Source organism: Oncorhynchus masou, chromosome 24, assembly GCF_036934945.1.
Source record: "Oncorhynchus masou masou isolate Uvic2021 chromosome 24, UVic_Omas_1.1, whole genome shotgun sequence".
NCBI classification, from domain to species: Eukaryota; Metazoa; Chordata; class Actinopteri; order Salmoniformes; family Salmonidae; genus Oncorhynchus; species Oncorhynchus masou.
The window spans coordinates 37484471-37502514 of record NC_088235.1 but is presented as its reverse complement, the minus strand read 5'-3'; the positions used below and the strand labels follow the sequence as shown (position 1 = coordinate 37502514).

The 18044-nt window shown below is 41.4% G+C and overlaps 1 protein-coding gene across 1 annotated transcript in view; it reads left to right on the top strand.

The window, feature by feature from the left end:
* LOC135512133 (CUB and sushi domain-containing protein 1-like) overlaps positions 1-18044 on the top strand; it is a 502291-nt gene that overhangs the window by 362261 nt on the left and 121986 nt on the right. The window contains exons 24-30 of the mRNA XM_064933828.1: positions 3935-4126; positions 4961-5087; positions 6042-6244; positions 6654-6845; positions 7667-7805; positions 8611-8798; positions 10329-10523. Of these exons, the coding sequence (XP_064789900.1) occupies positions 3935-4126; positions 4961-5087; positions 6042-6244; positions 6654-6845; positions 7667-7805; positions 8611-8798; positions 10329-10523 (1236 nt within the window). The remainder of the gene's footprint in view (positions 1-3934; positions 4127-4960; positions 5088-6041; positions 6245-6653; positions 6846-7666; positions 7806-8610; positions 8799-10328; positions 10524-18044) is intronic.

Genomic DNA, 18044 nt, shown 5'->3' with positions numbered 1-18044 from the left:
ATGACGCAACTTTTAAAGGAGGAACCACTGTTCACCAATAACAAAAAGGCCTCGTATTGTATGTTTAGTCCTTGTTTACTTGCCCTATATGAACAGTATTATCTTTCACATAAGTTGAAAGTGGTCTGATGGACAACCTCTACAGGTAAAGGCACAAATGTATCTTGTTTCAAGAATGTATATATTTTGTAAGTAAGAACAATATCGTGAATTTCTCATGAGAGAGTAGTTTAAGATGGTAAACAAAAAAATCTATAATGCCAGTGAGCGTTGCAGTTGTGCGTTGAGACAGATATACTGGCCGGCGCCGACAGAGATGGCCGCCTCGCTTCGCGTTCCTAGGAAACTATGCAGTTTTTTTTTTTACGTGTTATTTCTTACATTAGTACCCCAGGTCATCTTAGGTTTCATTACATACAGTCGAGAAGAACTACTGAATGTAAGATCAGCGTCAACTCACCATCAGTACGACCAAGAATATGACTTTCGAAGCGGATCCTGTGTTCTGCCTTTCACCCAGGACAACGAAATGGATCCCAGCAGGCGACCGCAAAAAACGACTCCGTAAAAGAGGGAAACGAGGCGGTCTTCTGGTCAGACTCCGGAGATGGGCACATCGTGCACCACTCCCTAGCATTCTTCTCGCCAATGTCCAGTCTCTTGACAACAAGGTTGATGAAATCCGAGCAAGGGCAGCATTCCAGAGGGACATCAGAGACTGTAACGTTCTTTGCTTCATGGAAACATGGCTCACTGGAGAGACGCTATCGGAGTCGGTGCAGCCAGCGGGTTTCTCCACGCATCGCGCCGACAGAAACAAACATCTTTCTGGTAAGAAGAGGGGCGGGGCGTATGCCTTATGGCTAACGAGACGTGGTGTGATCACAGAAACATACAGGAACTCAAATCCTTCTGTTCACCTGATTTAGAATTCCTCACAATCAAATGTCGACCGCATTATCTACCAAGAGAATTCTCTTCAATTATAATCACAGCCGTATATATTCCCCCCAAGCAGACACATCGATGGCTCTGAACGAACTTTATTTGACTCTTTGCAAACTGGAATCCATACATCCTGAGGCTGCATTCATTGTAGCTGGCGATTTTAACAAGGCTAATCTGAAAACAAGACTCCCTAAATTGTATCAGCATATCGATTGCGCAACCAGGGCTGGCAAAACCTTGGATTATTGTTATTCTAACTTCCGCGACGCATATAAGGCCCTGCCCCACCCTCCTTTCGGAAAAGCTGACCACGACTCCATTTTGCTGATCCCTGCCTACAGACAGAAACTAAAACAAGAAGCTCCCACGCTGAGGTCTGTCCAACGCTGGTCCGACCAAGCTGATTCCACACTCCAAGACTGCTTCCATCACGTGGACTGGGATATGTTTCGAATTGCGTCAGACAACAACATTGACGAATACGCTGATTCGGTGTGCGAGTTCATGAGAACGTGAAGATGTGGTTCCCATAGCAACGATTAAAACATTCCCAAACCAGAAACCGTGGTGTGATGGCAGCATTCGCGTGAAACTGAAAGCGCGAACCACTGCTTTTAATCAGGGCAAGGTGACTGGAAACATGACCGAGTACAAACAGTGCAGCTATTCCCTCTGCAAGGCTATCAAACAAGCTAAGCGTCAGTATAGAGACAAAGTAGAATCTCAATTCAACGGCTCAGACACAAGAGGTATGTGGCAGGGTCTACAGTCAATCACGGACTACAAAAACAAAAACCAGCCCAGTCACGGACCAGGATGTCTTGCTCCCAGGCAGACTAAATAACTTTTTTGCCCGCTTTGAGGACAATACAGTGCCACTGACACGGCCTGCAACGAAAACATGCGGACTCTCCTTCACTGCAGCCGAGGTGAGTAAAACATTTAAAAGTGGTAACCCTCGCAAGGCTGCAGGCCCAGACGGCATCCCCAGCCACGCCCTCAGAGCATGCGCAGACTCGCTGGCTGGTGTGTTTACGGACATATTCAATCAATCCCTATACCAGTCTGCTGTTCCCACATGCTTCAAGAGGGCCACCATTGTTCCTGTTCGCAAGAAAGCTATGGTAACTGAGCTAAACGACTACCGCCCCGTAGCACTCACTTCCATATCACCTCCACCCTACCTGACACCCTAGACCCACTCCAATTTGCTTACCGCCCAAATAGGTCCACAGACGATGCAATCTCAACCACACTGCACACTGCCCTAACCCATCTAGACAAGAGGAATACCTATGTAAGAATGCTGTTCATCGACTACAGCTCGGCATTTAACAACATAGTACCCTCCAAGCTCGTCATCAAGCTCGAGACCCTGGGTCTCGACCCCGCTCTGTGCAACTGGGTACTGGACTTCCTGACGGCCCGCCCCCAGGTGGTGAGGGTAGGCAACAACATCTCCACCCCGCTGATCCTCAACACTGGGGCCCCACAAGGGTGCGTTCTGAGCCCTCTCCTGTACTCCCTGTTCACCCACGACTGCGTGGCCACGCACGCCTCCAACTCAATCATCAAGTTTGCGGACAACACAACAGTGGTAGGCTTGATTACCAACAACGACGAGACGGCCTACAGGGAGGAGGTGAGGGCCCTCGGAGTGTGGTGTCAGGAAAATAACCTCACACTCAACGTCAACAAAACTAAGGAGATGATTGTGGACTTCAGGAAACAGCAGAGGGAACACCCCCCTATCCACATCGATGGAACAGTAGTAGAGAGGGTAGTAAGCTTTATGTTTCTCGGCATAGACATCACAGACAAACTGAATTGGTCCACCCACACAGACAGCATCGTGAAGAAGGCGCAGCAGCGCCTCTTCAACCTCCGGAGGCTGAAGAAATTTGGCTTGTCATCCGAAAGCACTCACAAACTTCTACAGATGCACAATCGAGAGCATCCTGGCGGGTTGTATCACTGCCTGGTACGGCAACTGCTCCTCCCACAACCGTAAGGCTCTCCAGAGGGTAGTGAGGTCTGCACAACTCATCACCGGGGGCAAACTACCTGCCCTCCAGGACACCTACACCACCCGATGTCACAGGAAGGCCATAAAGATCAACAAGGACAACAACCACCCGAGCCACTGCCTGTTCACCCCGCTATCATCCAGAATTCGAGGTCAGTACAGGTGCATCAAAGCTGGGACCGAGAGACTGAAAAACAGCTTCTATCTCAAGGCCATCAGACTGTTAAACAGCAACCACTAACATTGAGTGGCTGCTGCCAACACACTGACTCAACTCCAGCCACTTTAGTAATGGGAATTGATGGGAAATTATGTAAAATATATCACTAGCCACTTTAAACAATGCTACTTAATATAATGTTTACATACCCTACATTATTCATCTCATATGTATACGTATATACTGTACTCTATATCATCTACTGCATCTTTATGTAATACATGTATCACTAGCCACTTTAACTATGCCACTTTGTTTACATACTCATCTCATATGTATATACTGTACTCGATACCATCTACTGTATCTTGCCTATGCTGCTCTGTACCATCACTCATTCATATATCTCTATGTACATATTCTTTATCCCCTTACACTTGTGTGTATAAGACAGTAGTTTTGGAATTGTTAGTTAAATTACTTGTTGGTTATTACTGCATTGTCGGAACTAGAAGCACAAGCATTTCGCTACATTCGCATTAACATCTGCTAACCATGTGTATGTGACAAATAAAATTTGATTTGATATATCTGCTTCCATTCATTCTACAATAACCTTTTACTACAATATTGCATGCTCAAGGCTGATGTATGAAAAGCATCACTAATATAACGTCACACTAGAATGCTTTATTTCACCAGACAGATGTCTTTTTTATTGTTCAACCTTTATCATTAATGAAAATAAATGAATGTTTGTTATGTTTGAATGGGTAACAGTCTCAAATCTGTCTTTGTAGGTTTTGACCTTGTCAAGTGTGAAGAACCAGGAACTCCGAATTACGGATACAAGATTCAAGATGATGGCCATTTTGCAAACACATTTGTATTGTACAGTTGTAACCCTGGCTATACTCTCCATGGAAGCAGCACTCTGACATGCCTAAGTGGAGACCGTAGGGTTTGGGACAAACCTTTACCTTCCTGTCTCGGTGAGTGAGTCACAGCTGAAAAGAGACAAATCTTATCATCAAGGATACATTTCCTTATTATGGTGAAACACTTACCATTCCTAAGTAACATTTTGTTTACATTTTAATTACCATGGTCAAGTTCAAGATACCCATACCAAAGGATTAATTTTCATCTGATGCATTTGAAAATATTATACCGTTTTACCAGTCAACATGGAATTTGTTGTGTTGTCTTCATTCTTTCCCACTGTTATTAACATCGTACTGATTCCATTATATGACCAGCTTTGCCAGTTACGCTCTCTCAGGCTAACTCAGAGTCAAACCCCGGGCTAACATGCTGTCATTTATAGTATACTGAAATAGTTACGCTAGTTAACAGCTATGAACATTTATCCCCTAATGCTGGCTATATAATAGCCCCTAAAGCTATACAAAACGTGTGGACAGTCTGAGCTTGCTGTACTGGAGAGAACTGATACATTACAGTGTCATTCTTCAGCCTCATTCCTTAATTAGCCTGGCTCGGTTCAGACAAATTTCCATACAGCCGAAAAGTAGCATGGAAAATAGATGACATTGCCTTAGGCTGCCATTGTATTTTTTATTTCCTTTGAACGATGTGACATAATAGGGATATCCTCTCCTCTTTTCCAGTGTCGTCAGCAGTCACTAAGATAATACACATGTATTTTGAGACGCTTGAGAACATATTTGATTCTTTCAAGTGCATGTAATGATGTGATGTATTATGTAATGTTTATAAATTCAGCTGGTTGATGCCAGAGAGAAGGCTTATTTAATCCGATTTCTATTTTTGATGATATGAGACATTTTGGTTTCCTTATCTAGCTGAATGTGGAGGCCACATTGCAGGTGCAATATCTGGACGGATACTATCCCCGGGTTACCCTGCGCCCTATGACAATAACCTCCACTGTACCTGGTCTATCGAAGCCGACACAGGCAAAACCATCAGGTACAGTATCTCACAATAGGGACACACCCCCTTGGAATAGGCAATTAGATACACAATAGCCCAATTTTTCTTGACTCCATTTAAATTTGAAATGAAATCAGCGAGTTTATAGCGAGGCGTGTCTAGTATAGCGGAGCAATTGTTCTGCTGCACTTTTGGAAAATAAGCTGTGATTAAATGTGCCATTGCTGATTACATTTCACCCCACTGCTAGCCTTCCTACCATTAGCATCTATTCTTTCAAGTCCATTACTGGCTTCTTAAAAACAAAACAATAACCCCCAAGGATAAACCAATTATGCACACTTGAAATGCCATAGAAATCAGATATGCCAATTCAGTTCAAGCAATTTACAGATGAAGGAGGAGGAGAGATTCATTTGACATCACTGGCTATTAGACTTTATTAAGGAAATCTTCTCAAACCCGACCTCTTTAAAGAGTATCTTAAATAAATCTCATGACACTTGTCTTTTCCTACTAGCACCGACTTTGCTATTAACTACTTTATTAAGGGAAAATGTAATTACTATGATAGTGATATGTTGTCTCACCTTTATGAATGCACTAATTAAAGTCGCTCTGGATGGGAGCGCCTGCTAAATGAATAAACTGTAAAAATGTAAAAATGGAAGGAACTCATCCTCTTCCTAATTATTGCTGAACATAACTGAAACATACCTTAAATGGTTTGGTGAGCAAGAATGATCTAATATAGATGTTTCATCGGTCTGAGACATTACTTGAGAACTGGTTCTATAGAATTCCAATGATATTTTCTTATTACAAGTCAGTAGCAACCCTTGGTCAGTTGATTTATGGAGTATTGTTGAGTGTATAGGTGTTTGTCACAGATGTAAACCAATGGTAAAACCAGACTTCAGTATAAAAGGTTCTAATTCTTAAGGAGCTGCATAATGTGTAATCAATATCCACCTCCCTTTCTCTATTTAGCCTCCACTTCATAGTGTTTGATACGGAAGTGGCTCATGACATCCTGAAGGTGTGGGACGGTCCAACAGAGGGGGGTTTCCTCCTGAAGGAATGGAGTGGGTCAGCTCTACCCGAAGACACCCACAGCACCTTCAACATCCTAACGCTCCAGCTTGACAGTGATTACTTCATCAGCAAGTCAGGCTTCTCCATTCAGTTCTCAAGTAAGTAGTACCTGTCACAATGGACCAGAGGAATTTGGACATGACATTCTATTCAGTAGCTTTTCAGACAAAGGTTACAGTATGTTTCTTGAGATTCCCCTCTCTTTATCCTACTCTGGGCCATGTATAAAACACTGTTATGACAAATCCTTTTGACAAATAAGTATTCATACAAATATATATAAATTAAATTGAGCATAGCATTTGTATATAAATGGCAAATATTTTCTGGAAATATGATTTAAAAGACAATTAGTCTCCACAAATCAGTTTGCTGCCAGTCCAAAGATTTCAACACATGAAATTATGCTTATATCTTTATCAGCCGTTGGCTGAAAAAAATGAGAGTTGTATTATTTATAACCGTCCTGTCTAAATGTTTCTAAGGAATTCATTTGTGTGATTTCAGCTACTACTGCGACGACCTGTAATGACCCCGGAACTCCCCAAAATGGGACACGTTACGGGGATAGTCGGGAGCCTGGGGACACTATCACCTTCCAGTGTGACCCAGGTTACCAGGTCCAGGGCCTAGACAAGATCACCTGTGTACAGCTCAATAACAGGTTCTATTGGCAGCCAGACCCTCCGACCTGTATAGGTATGTTGCTTTGACCTCCACAGTAATGGAGAAATAATACATTTGTTTTCATGGCTATACCTGTATGTCATCAAAGGGTTTGTACAATAGGTAGATGTTCCCTTTAGGATTATTCTGCTGTAAAAAGGTGATTTGGAATCTGTATATTAGGCCTATAGCGTTCCACTGTCTTGTTTTCATTGAAGGATTTGTGGTATCTGAAAATACATGTAAGCAGTGTTTTATGAACTACTTACTGTTGGTGTTGGGCACCCAACCACTCATTTGCATCAGTTGAATTACTTTATGTTGAATGAGTGACATGTTTATTATACGAATGAATGAATCCTTAAGAATGTAAACCATGCCTCAGTAGTGTGAATCCCTGTGCGAAGAATGATTCATCAGTAACTGAAATGTAATTGGCATTTTCTGCCATTGTCAACAAATCCTTTGTCAGACAGTACACTTTGTCACTTCTAGTCATTTTACCACAACACTGATAATTGTTTGATGGAAGGCCATTTATAGGCCGAATCATTAGTAACGGTGGAAGATTACTAAGGTTATAAAAATATTGCTCTCACAGACTCTCCCAAACAAGCACATGATTGACAGGATTTTGCTTAGCACACACACTTAAATTGACAATAGAACAATGCTAAAAAGAAAAAGCAAAGATGCTAGTAACCCTTCTGAATGACAGTTGCATGAAGGAATGCCATCACTACTGTTTGTCACTGAATGTCTATGGGGGCCTGTTTTGTCACTTCAATCACCGTAAACATTTAATGTGTTGGAGGCATGTCGTATTAAAACATGTTTTGCCCTTGTTGTGATAGCTACCTGTGGCGGAAACGTGACAGGCCCTGCTGGGGTAATTCTATCACCCAACTATCCACAGCCCTACCCACCAGGAAAAGAATGTGACTGGAGAATTAAAGTCAACCCTGACTTTGTTATAGCCCTAATTTTCAGAAGGTATGTCGCTCATGCTATGCTGTGAGCCACCCACGGTAATAAGGACCAAAGTCAAAGAACAGATGGAAAGAGCGCATCCACTCTGTCTTTGTCAATTTGGCAATTACCGTAAATAAACATCAAACACTATCAAACAATTCTGTGTTTGAGGTGAAATAGTTTGCCTTTGTTCAAATATTATCCATATCGATGTGTTGTACTGTATTATCCAATATCCCTAGATGATACCTATAAATGGAATAACTTTTCTAAAATGTATAATTTTAGCTTGTGTTACTTTTTTACCTTTATTTAACTAGGCAAGTCAGTTAAGAACAAATTCTTATTTTCAATGACAGCCTAGGAACAGTGGGTTAACTGCCTTGTACAGGGGCAGAACGACAGATGTTTTCCTTGTTTGTTTGGGGATCCGATCTTGCAACCTTTCGGTTATAAGTCCAATATTCTAACCACTAGGCTACCTGCCGCCCCAGAGTTATAGGCCTACAGTGTGATGAATGTAGAATACTTGCTAGCTGTGTATGTACCCACAGGAATTACATTGACTCCCCTGAGAAAAATCAAAACAAACGGATCTGATCTTTCTAATAAGTTATAGACAGTACAGACAGCCCCCACATGCCTGATTCAGGGTCAAACCAGGCTGAGCCGGGCTGGCCTTGTCATAGTTGCTGGAAAAGACAATGTGAAAGGAAATATGTGAAAAGGAAATATACGAGCCAGCACATTATTGTTCTGATTGACCCTATAGTATGAATCAAGCGTCAGTCTTTTATGGCCTAGGTTCTCTTTTGTATCCTCGCAGTTTCAACATGGAGCCCAGCTATGACTTCCTGCACATCTATGAGGGTGAGAACTCCAATGGTCCACTGATCAGCAGCCTGCAGGGAAACCAGGCCCCGGAGCGCATTGAGAGCAGTGGGAACAGCCTCTTCCTCGCCTTCAGAAGTGACGCCTCCCTCGGGATGTCTGGTTTTGCCATTGAATTCAAAGGCAAGTGATGCATCATGTTAGTCTCATAGGAGGTGATCCTAGGTTCCTTTGAAAGTGTATAGCTCTGGCCATATTGTAAAGTTGATGTCTCTATAGAAATGTTTTCAATAGATATAGGTTGTTAGGATGAAAGATTTCTAGCCACTGGGTAATATATTTTGTAGACTATTTATTGATAAAGCCTTATTGCATGTGTTTCTTCCTGTCAGCTTGCTGTCCTTATTAGCTGGCCCTTTTGCCTGTTGTTCATAGAGAGCTATTCAGCATCTGAAAAACAGTAGGTTTTCCAACCTACGTCTTTGTATTAAATGCCTTTTGATTGAATGCATTGATGATCGACTGGATAAGTGGTTTTATTCATTAAGCCATAAAGTTCACAAAACCCATGAACACAGATGTGTATAGTATTTTTCCTTTTTGACCTCGTTCTTCTTGGAAGATTTATTAATACCACTCAATAGCATAATTTGTTGTTTGATTTTGTACAGGCGGCCCTGTATTTAGCTCTGCTTTTGTCAATTAGAGCAGCTAATGACCTATTATGGGACCTGGATGAGATTTGTCATCTCCCAAGTCTAAAAACACATTTTTTTCTGTACATCAATCTCCTATATCGTAGTCTCCCCCCCATCCATGCACTGTTGCTAAGGTAATTTAAATGTTGATTAAAGAAAAAAATGGCATTGCTTTTTATGTTTTCATACTCATTACTGTAATATACTTCATATTTTTCTTGTTTTCTACTACTGTATTTCTAATGTATCAATCCATTTAAAAATGTAGCTTTAGGTTATTGGCATTAGCATGTAGACTTTGGCCTTATATGTTGAGAAGCATTTCCTGTCTCTGGGTATTGAAATGCAGTTGAAATTGTGATGTACTGTAGCAATTTCAGTGATAGAATCTCCCACCACAGGCCTCCTACTTTCACCGCTCCCCAAAGCACAGGGCAGCAGAAAGAAGTGGGCTGTTGGCTGTCATCTTGTTTGGCAGTGTATACAAGCACCACCTCCAGAGCATTTTCCAACTGTCCTTCTTTGAGTGTCTTTTGCCAGATGGACACTGGTTGGCTGCCTCTACAGACCCACATGCTTACCTTGCATTTCCCTCTGTGCTGGTCTTTTCCATTGAGGATGCCTTGGAGCAACTCTACTGTACCTGCTCTTTTTTACACTCAAACTCCATGTGTTCTGCCTCCTACATTAAGGTTCACCGCAGAGCCACAGCAGAAGTCTCGGAGATAAACTAGAGGATCAAAACATCAGTAGCAGCTTTTGGGAATCTCTGGAATGTTCCGTGTTTGAATGCATCAAATATCTCAGGATGCATATCCTACCTGTTCATGATATCTGGGCTTTTCAACTGCTGAGTTTCTTTTGCATTTATGGATAAATTACAAAGCTTTAGCAAAATAAAAATGGTTTTACATTTTCCTCCTTGGTGTTGTATTGAAATCAATTCTCTCTGCTCAAGACCTGTTGTCCTGCACAGTACTTTATCTTGAGCTTGTATATGTTTTCTATTCCACAGAGAAACCCAGGGAGGCATGTTTTGACCCTGGAAATATCATGAACGGCAGTCGTGTGGGGATGGACTACAAACTGGGCTCCACAGTGACCTATCAATGTAACTCTGGATATACTGCGGTTGGACAAGCCACAATCACATGTGTTATCGGTTTGGATGGAAAACCTATATGGAACAAGGCCCTACCAACGTGTAAAGGTACGATATTTTCGGTTTTGGTTTGCCTACAGTCCTAAAAACTTATTTGCAACAGCTTGTCAAAGAGAGAGTACCTTTTGTTGTTGTTGTTCTCACTTCAAGTCTAATTGGTTGGTCTTGGTACCATCATCACCACTATCAATCAAGGCTAATATCAAGCCAATTTTCACTGGCTTTACCAAATGGTTTTGAGGACCCCTTTTTTTCTTTGCACAAGAGGGGAGTATGGGTTTTTCAAAGACCAAGGCTGAACTTTCTGTCATTTATTGACAGTCTTGAGAGCTTGGGATGTGACAACTGCTACTCACATGTCCTCTCTCACACTCCCTCTCTTCTTCATCCCCCTCTCTCTCCCTCTTTCTCTCTCTCTCCTTTATGTCCCTGCTTCTCTGAGGAGACACAAAAACCCAGACAGGTGGCCTTGTAGCTGCTGCCACTCATCGTCTCTCTGTCTCCACCCTGCCACTTCACACACCGAGCCTCTACCTTATAGCAGTATGGCCACTTGAGACATGACTTGGATATGGGAGACACACACCAAGTTTTATGGTTGACATGATGAACATGGAATGGTTGTTTTCAATAAAAATGGTTAGATGTATTCATAAAGCTAATTGTTTTCATATATAAGCTATTTTCTTGGAAACATACACAATCTAGCTTTAGCTACCTTCTACCTTTTAAACCAAATTTAACCTGTTTTCATTTTTTCAAGTGTCAGATCAAGAGGGGAGTGTGAGACGCATGAGAGAAAATCCACCTGAGATCCTTCATTTGAGAGATTTAGGGCTTTTGTAAATCTGATGAAATGTAATTACTCGTTTACTCTGGAGTTCACATAAACGATAGAGGGTGTTTTGTGTACCAAGACACAGCTGAAGCAAAGCAAACAGCACATAGTCCCTTGACCATACTGAGGTGAACACTGAAAAAACAAGTTTGTTTCAAAGGATACATTTTGTTTACAACAACAACAGGAGACTGGAGAACAAACCAGCAGAGGCACTAAAAATGAGGCCATGGATCTATAATGGTTTTACATTGCTAACATTCCTGACCCCTGTTTGTAAGTCAGTCTAAGGGGATTTTAGCTTTTAAACAGCATGTGTTGATTAGTTGACCCTTTTTGATTGCCAAAATGCCTTGCCCTTTGAGAGAGAGAGCTCTCAATCCTTCACTCCCAGATCATTTATTTGCTTACACTGATGGTACATTTGGTCCGTTACCTTTTCCATTTTTATTCTTTCCTTTATTTATTTCTATTCATTTTGGTGACGAGCTAGAGCATTTATACCATGAGCTGTATTCCCTTGATGAACATTTTGCATTATGGATGTGGCTTAAACATTCAATATTTCAATTACATTGCGTAATTACAGTTTAGGCTTGGTCATGGACATAACGGCACAGTTTGGTTGACCTTGTGGTACAGCTAAGGACCTCAGGACCACTACCTGCTTATCCATTATATCATTAAATTGAACCTGACTTTCAACCTGACTTGTCTAGTCCTGGATTTTGTCTCATCGAACCTTTCATAAGTGGAAATGGGAAAGTGTCTTCCTGCTAAAAGCTTTATTGAAATCTAATTTGTCATTATCAAGTATGTTAAACAGTGACAATGTGGTACCATAACATTGATTTATGGATGTCTGAGCACATGCTGTTTAATCCCTGAACTCCATAAAGGAAAAGTGTGTGGATTGTAAGGGTGAGACATGATGTTGTTAGTGATTCACAAGGCCTCTCAACAATGGCACAATGGCCTCTGTTGATCGATTCCCTGAGCTTGAAAGAGAGCGTAGTTAATGAGCTAAATGGCTTGTTCTGGCCTTTTCAACAGTTGTATATAGCCTACCTCCAATCGCCAACAGAATGTGCCGGCAAAATTTGATCGGTGATATGAATACCACTTTACTGTGTTTTTTGAAGGAAAGCACACAGCAGGCACAATTGGAAATCACTCTGAAAACCAAAGGGATGTGAAGCAAATGTTGCTGTTTCATGGGCCATTTGCTTATATGGTCTGTCAGTTATGTGTATTTCTAATCCTGATTTGTTTTAGTTATGTCACTTTCGAAGAGGATTGTGGTGTGTACACGCTACACTAAAGCGATGTTATGAAGAACAAGTTTTAAATCCATGAAATTATTTATTTAAAGTCATTCGAGTCATTTGTTCAAGGTCATGGATTTCGGCTAGATGAAACAACATTTTGTGAAAGGACATTGTAATCTGCTAGCTAATAGTTTGATGTCTGGGAAATGTACATCAGTAGCCTAGCCTATTTTAACATGCTTAAACATAAGCATATTTCCAAGCAAACACATAATGACCGCTTAAGTAAAGGCATTTAATCACCTCATCTGTGGTTGAATTGAGTTTATTTTGCTAGATGATAAAAAGGTGAACAAAGTTATTTGCTGGTTGTGTTCATAAATTAACAAAAGAAAGAGCCATTTCTAAAGGCTGTGGCTGTGCCTGCAAGCCAAGGCCCCTTGAGTGACAGTGAAACGCCACGTGCTATATGCAGATCAGTCAAAGTGAGACAGGGAGTACTCACTGTGAATGTTAAACTCTGCACTCCTGACATTCTGCTGCCAGTTGAGAGAAATGATTACTAATGTCCCCAGTATCACCCGGCTAATGAAAGGAATCGTTATGTATTCAATAAGGACTGTGGGGGAAGGGGGTGGGAATATTTGTCAGTGAAAACCGTCCCGTACCCAATTAATCCCCACTTTTAGCAGCCGTAGGTGTTTAAGTGGTACATTTTCAGCATTCAGTATGGAAGAAAAGCAAACACTTGCAACGTATCTGTCATTGTTGTTGCTTCAGGGTGATGGTGGATATCTAGGGCCAGCTTTACTGAATGTTTACACAAGTGCTAAATTTACAACTGTTCAAAAAGGAATAGTAATGTGAAAACAAAACTCAAACCATGATACTGTCTTTATTTAACACCAACAACCCTTATTTGCAACTTTATTTAGTTACTTCATGTTCAGCCTTTTATGTTTTAATCTCCTCGGAAAATAGCAGGCGCAAACTATTCACCCATGAAAAACTTGCAGTATATCTGCCCCTTTAGTTTTGCTCTCGACAAGCTGAAGACCAAGTTGTTGCCATTTGAAATGTTTCACTGGGCTGTAATTTTCGGCTGCTTTTTAGAATACTGATGTACTCTGGGGATCTTTTTGGGGCCTTTAGACAAAACTAATTAGAAAAGGGGTGAGATCCCTTTAAATAATAAAGAATCCCCCCCCCCCCTCTCTCAGCTTCTCATCCAAACAGGTCTTCTATTTGTTTCCATAGTAACTAAAAGACTTTCTCAGTGCTCTTGAATGAGGAATCCTCCATGACTGTAAATAGAAGGGGTGTGTTATGTGGTTAAAGCACAGTAGTATAGCGCCCCTCGGAGGCAGGAAGCAAAATAACTGCATACACGAGAGCAGTGGTTCCCAAACCTTGTATAGTCCTGTACAGCTTCAAACATTCAACCTCCAGCTGCGTACCCCCTCTAGGCACCAGGGTCAACGCACTCTCAAATATTGTTTTTTTTTGCTATCATTGTAAGCCTGCCACACACACACTATATGATAGATTTATTAAACATAAGAATGAGTGTGAGTTTTTGTCACAACCCGGCTCGTGGGAAGTGACAAAGAGCTCTTATAGGACCATGGCACAAATAATAATATAATAATAATCAATAATTTTGCTCTTTATTTAGTATCTTACATATAAAACCTTATCTGTCCATCGATAATTGTGAATAACTCACCACAGGTTAATGAGAAGGGTGTGCTTGAAAGGATGCACATAAATCTGCAATGTTGGGTTGTATTGGAGAGAGTCTCAGTCTTAAATCATTTCCCACACACAGTCTGTGTCTGTATTTAGTGCTAGTGAGGGCCTCATGCTAGTGAGGGCCGAGAATCCACTCTCACATAGGTGCGTGATTACAAAGGGCATCAGTGTCTTAACAGCGCGATTTGCCAAGGAAAGAAACTCTGAGCGCAGCCCTATCCAGAAATCTGGCAGTGGCTTCTGATTCAATTACATTTTCACAGAACCTCTTGTTGCAATTTCGATGAGGCTTTCTTGTTCAGATATCGGCAAGTGGACTGGAGGCATGAAAGGGATAACGAATTCAGTTGTTTGTGTCGTCCGTTTCGGGAAAGTACCTGTGTAATTGCGCACCCAGCTCACTCAGGTGCTTCGCTATATCACATTTGACATTGTCCGTAAGCTTGAGTTCATTTGCACACAAAAAATCATACAATGATGGAAAGACTTGTGTGTTGTCCTTGTAAATGCAGACAGAAAAGAGATCCAACTTCTTAATCATAGCCTCAATTTTGTCCCGTACATTGAGTATAGTTGCGGAGAGTCCCTATAATCCTAGATTCAGATCATTCAGGCCAGTCGTGTGAGAAACTCATCATCAATGCAAGCGTTGCTTTAACAAAATTAACCATTTTCACTGTAGTGTCTAAAACGTCTTTCAAGGTGTCAGGCATTCCCTTGGCAGCAAGAGCTTCTCTGTGGATGCTGCAGTGTACCCAATTGGCGTCGGGAGAAACTGCTTTCACGCACGTTACCACTCCACTATGTCTCCCTGTCATGGCTTTTGCTCCATCAGTCCAGATACCAACACATCTTGACGAACAAAGTCCATTTGATGTCACAAAGCTATCTAGTACTTTAAAAATATCCTCTCATGTTGTCCTGGTTTCCACTGGTTTGCAGAAGAGGATGTCTTCCTTAATTGACCTCCCATAAACATAATGAACATATACCAGGAGCTGTGCTAGGCCCGCCACGTCTTTTGACTCATCCAGCAGTAACGCATATAATTCTCTGGCTTGTAAAAAGAAATTCCTGCCATGTCACTGATGCGTCGTGAAACAGTGTTGTTTGATTTAGGCTTTGTCTATATAGTTTTTTTGGGCCATTCCCCCAAGCATTGTCCCAGCCATATCCGTGGCAGCAGGAATAATTAAGTTCTCCACAATAGTATGGGGCTTGGCTGTCCTAGCCACTGAGTAGCTCACCATATATGATGCTTCTAGCCCCTTCTTATTAATGGTATCTGTTGCTTTTGTACATGTCTTACTACTCAAAAGTCATCTTAGTTCTCGCTCAAAAAACTCCCATGTCTTATTTTTCAAATTGTCATGTTTAGTTTCTAAATGTCTGCACAAGAGTGAAGGTTCCCCACCAAAGAGTAACGTAAATATTGACATTGTGTTATTTCGCTGAACACTAGATGGTTTAATTTTATTTTTGGCAGTGAAACGAGGCTACTCAGGAAAGAAAAAAAACTCACCCAAATGTATAGCCCCATTGGAAAATATAAATGTACTGTTTGAAAATGTGAAGAATGTTTTTATTTTTAAAATTTGAATCACAGTTTGATTGCTCGAACCCCTGGGGGAATACCTGCACTGGAGGAACTAGACCTTGTTTGGATTTAGGCATGGTCCTTCTCTCTCTGGCATATTATCTGGTGTTGGTTGAGCATATTGTATAGTGTATTATTTTGTCTTTATTCTCTTATTTTTGTCCATACTTCTGTTCACTTTGGATAATATTTGCATAAATTGCACAGCACACCAAATAAAACAGGCCATGGTGTCTGGAACCTTCTCATTATGTCATTGTCTGAAAGAAACCTTTACTAGTCATGCTAGTACAAATTTATATCTACTATCATCATAATTCGTACTGCCTGACTGATGCTCAAGTAACCAGTAATATCAACAGCATATTTCATATTAAATTGTAATATTCAGTATCACAGTGGCATCCCACAGTTGGATGTCTGCTGAGTAGATTGACCCCCCAAGTCCCCTGATCTTTGAGATGTTCATATTTTTTGTGGGTTATGTTATGGCCCTGGTTTGTAAATCTATAATGAAGATTGTTACATTTCCCGTCTTGACAGATTAAATAATTAAATCCAATTTTTCTTTTGATAAATATAGAGGGACCAAGGATTTGGAGTCATTGGTAAGGTTTGTGTTTTCTATCAAACCCCTTAGTGAGTGAGCATTTGATACCTAGAAGAGAAAGGACACTTTGGCCTGACATGACACTGACTGCTCACAGTGGAAACAGTTAAAAAATGATCTACAAATTACTGACTGTTACCTAATTCTCTCGTTCCATGTGTGTGAAATTTCTAGTTTCAGGCAGGGTAGAGCCCGCAACCAAGAGTTTTTTCTTACAGTACCAACTCAGTCTTGCCATAGAAAGTATGAGGTGAGGGTGATGTGATCAAAGGTATGGGGAAGGTGTTTGATATGCAGAGGACCATGAGCCGCGGCTGCATCCTGACACCGGGTTTATGAGCTCCACAAGGTATTGTGGGCAGATGAAGGAGCAGACCTGGGGGGATGAGCGCTGGGAGGCTTAGCGTGCTGGAGATGTGGCAAGAATCTAAATCCATGATCATTGTAGCAATGACCAAGGGGATGAAAGAAACAAGGTAGGTGCAGAAAGATCACATGAGGGATTCAAGCGATTGGGATTGACATTTTCTGAAGGGAGGGAGTAATAATACTATGAAAGGAAATGAGAAGAAGGGTTAACTAGGGTCAGGGAGAACAAGAGGGTGAGCGCTCGCTGCTCTCTAATGTTGTGCATTCAGTCATTTTCTCTCCTTGTGGGTCAGTATTTATTCAGAGTTTTAAAAAAGTAGTTTGGAGAGGAGTACACTACTAGTCCAGGGGCCCATGTACAGTAAGATAATAGAATATTGACATTGACAGATTTCCTTGGTTGTGTTCTGTTTTCCTTGACCTTACATTTTAAAGTTGGATACCCTCAATTATTTTATTTCACCCTTCATGCTCATGCTATGTCCTTAAAGGGGAATTTCACCCTGGGGGAATCTGGGCTTGTTTTTATCTTGTCTGAGGCATTTCTAGGACAGTGAGATGTGTTTTACACATAATTGCAGAGGAGGAAGATAGGTCAGGGCTTTGCATGCTGAATGATAGATAACCATATGATGGCAGTATTGATGGGGGGGCAAGATCTAAAAATACATGTAATCCTACTTTGTTGCATTTCGCAAAGGTTCTATGTTATACTGATCTCACTATACATGTTTTGGGGTGTAGATATGGCTGTCCTTGTTCGATAGAGCCATTGGACATCTTTCATTGATGTTCCTATCGGTGGATTCATTGCTAAATATACAAGCAAACACAGTTTTTCAAGTTGTAGTCTCTGAAAGACGGTGCATTGTGCTCTGGCGCCCATCTCTTCCCCAAGCTGGCATTTTTCTACATGGTCTTATGCTGAACCACACTAGCTGCGTTTACACAGGCAGCCCGAATAATTGGTCTTAATCACATCAGATCTGTGTCAGAACTGATCTGATTGGTCAAAAGACCAATTTATGAAAAAATATCAGAATTGCTCTGCCTGTGTAACTGCAGCCATAGTCCTTTATCTGGCTTCTGTACGCTGGCAACGGTGGGCTAGGGAAGCTGAGGCTCTTTGTGCTTA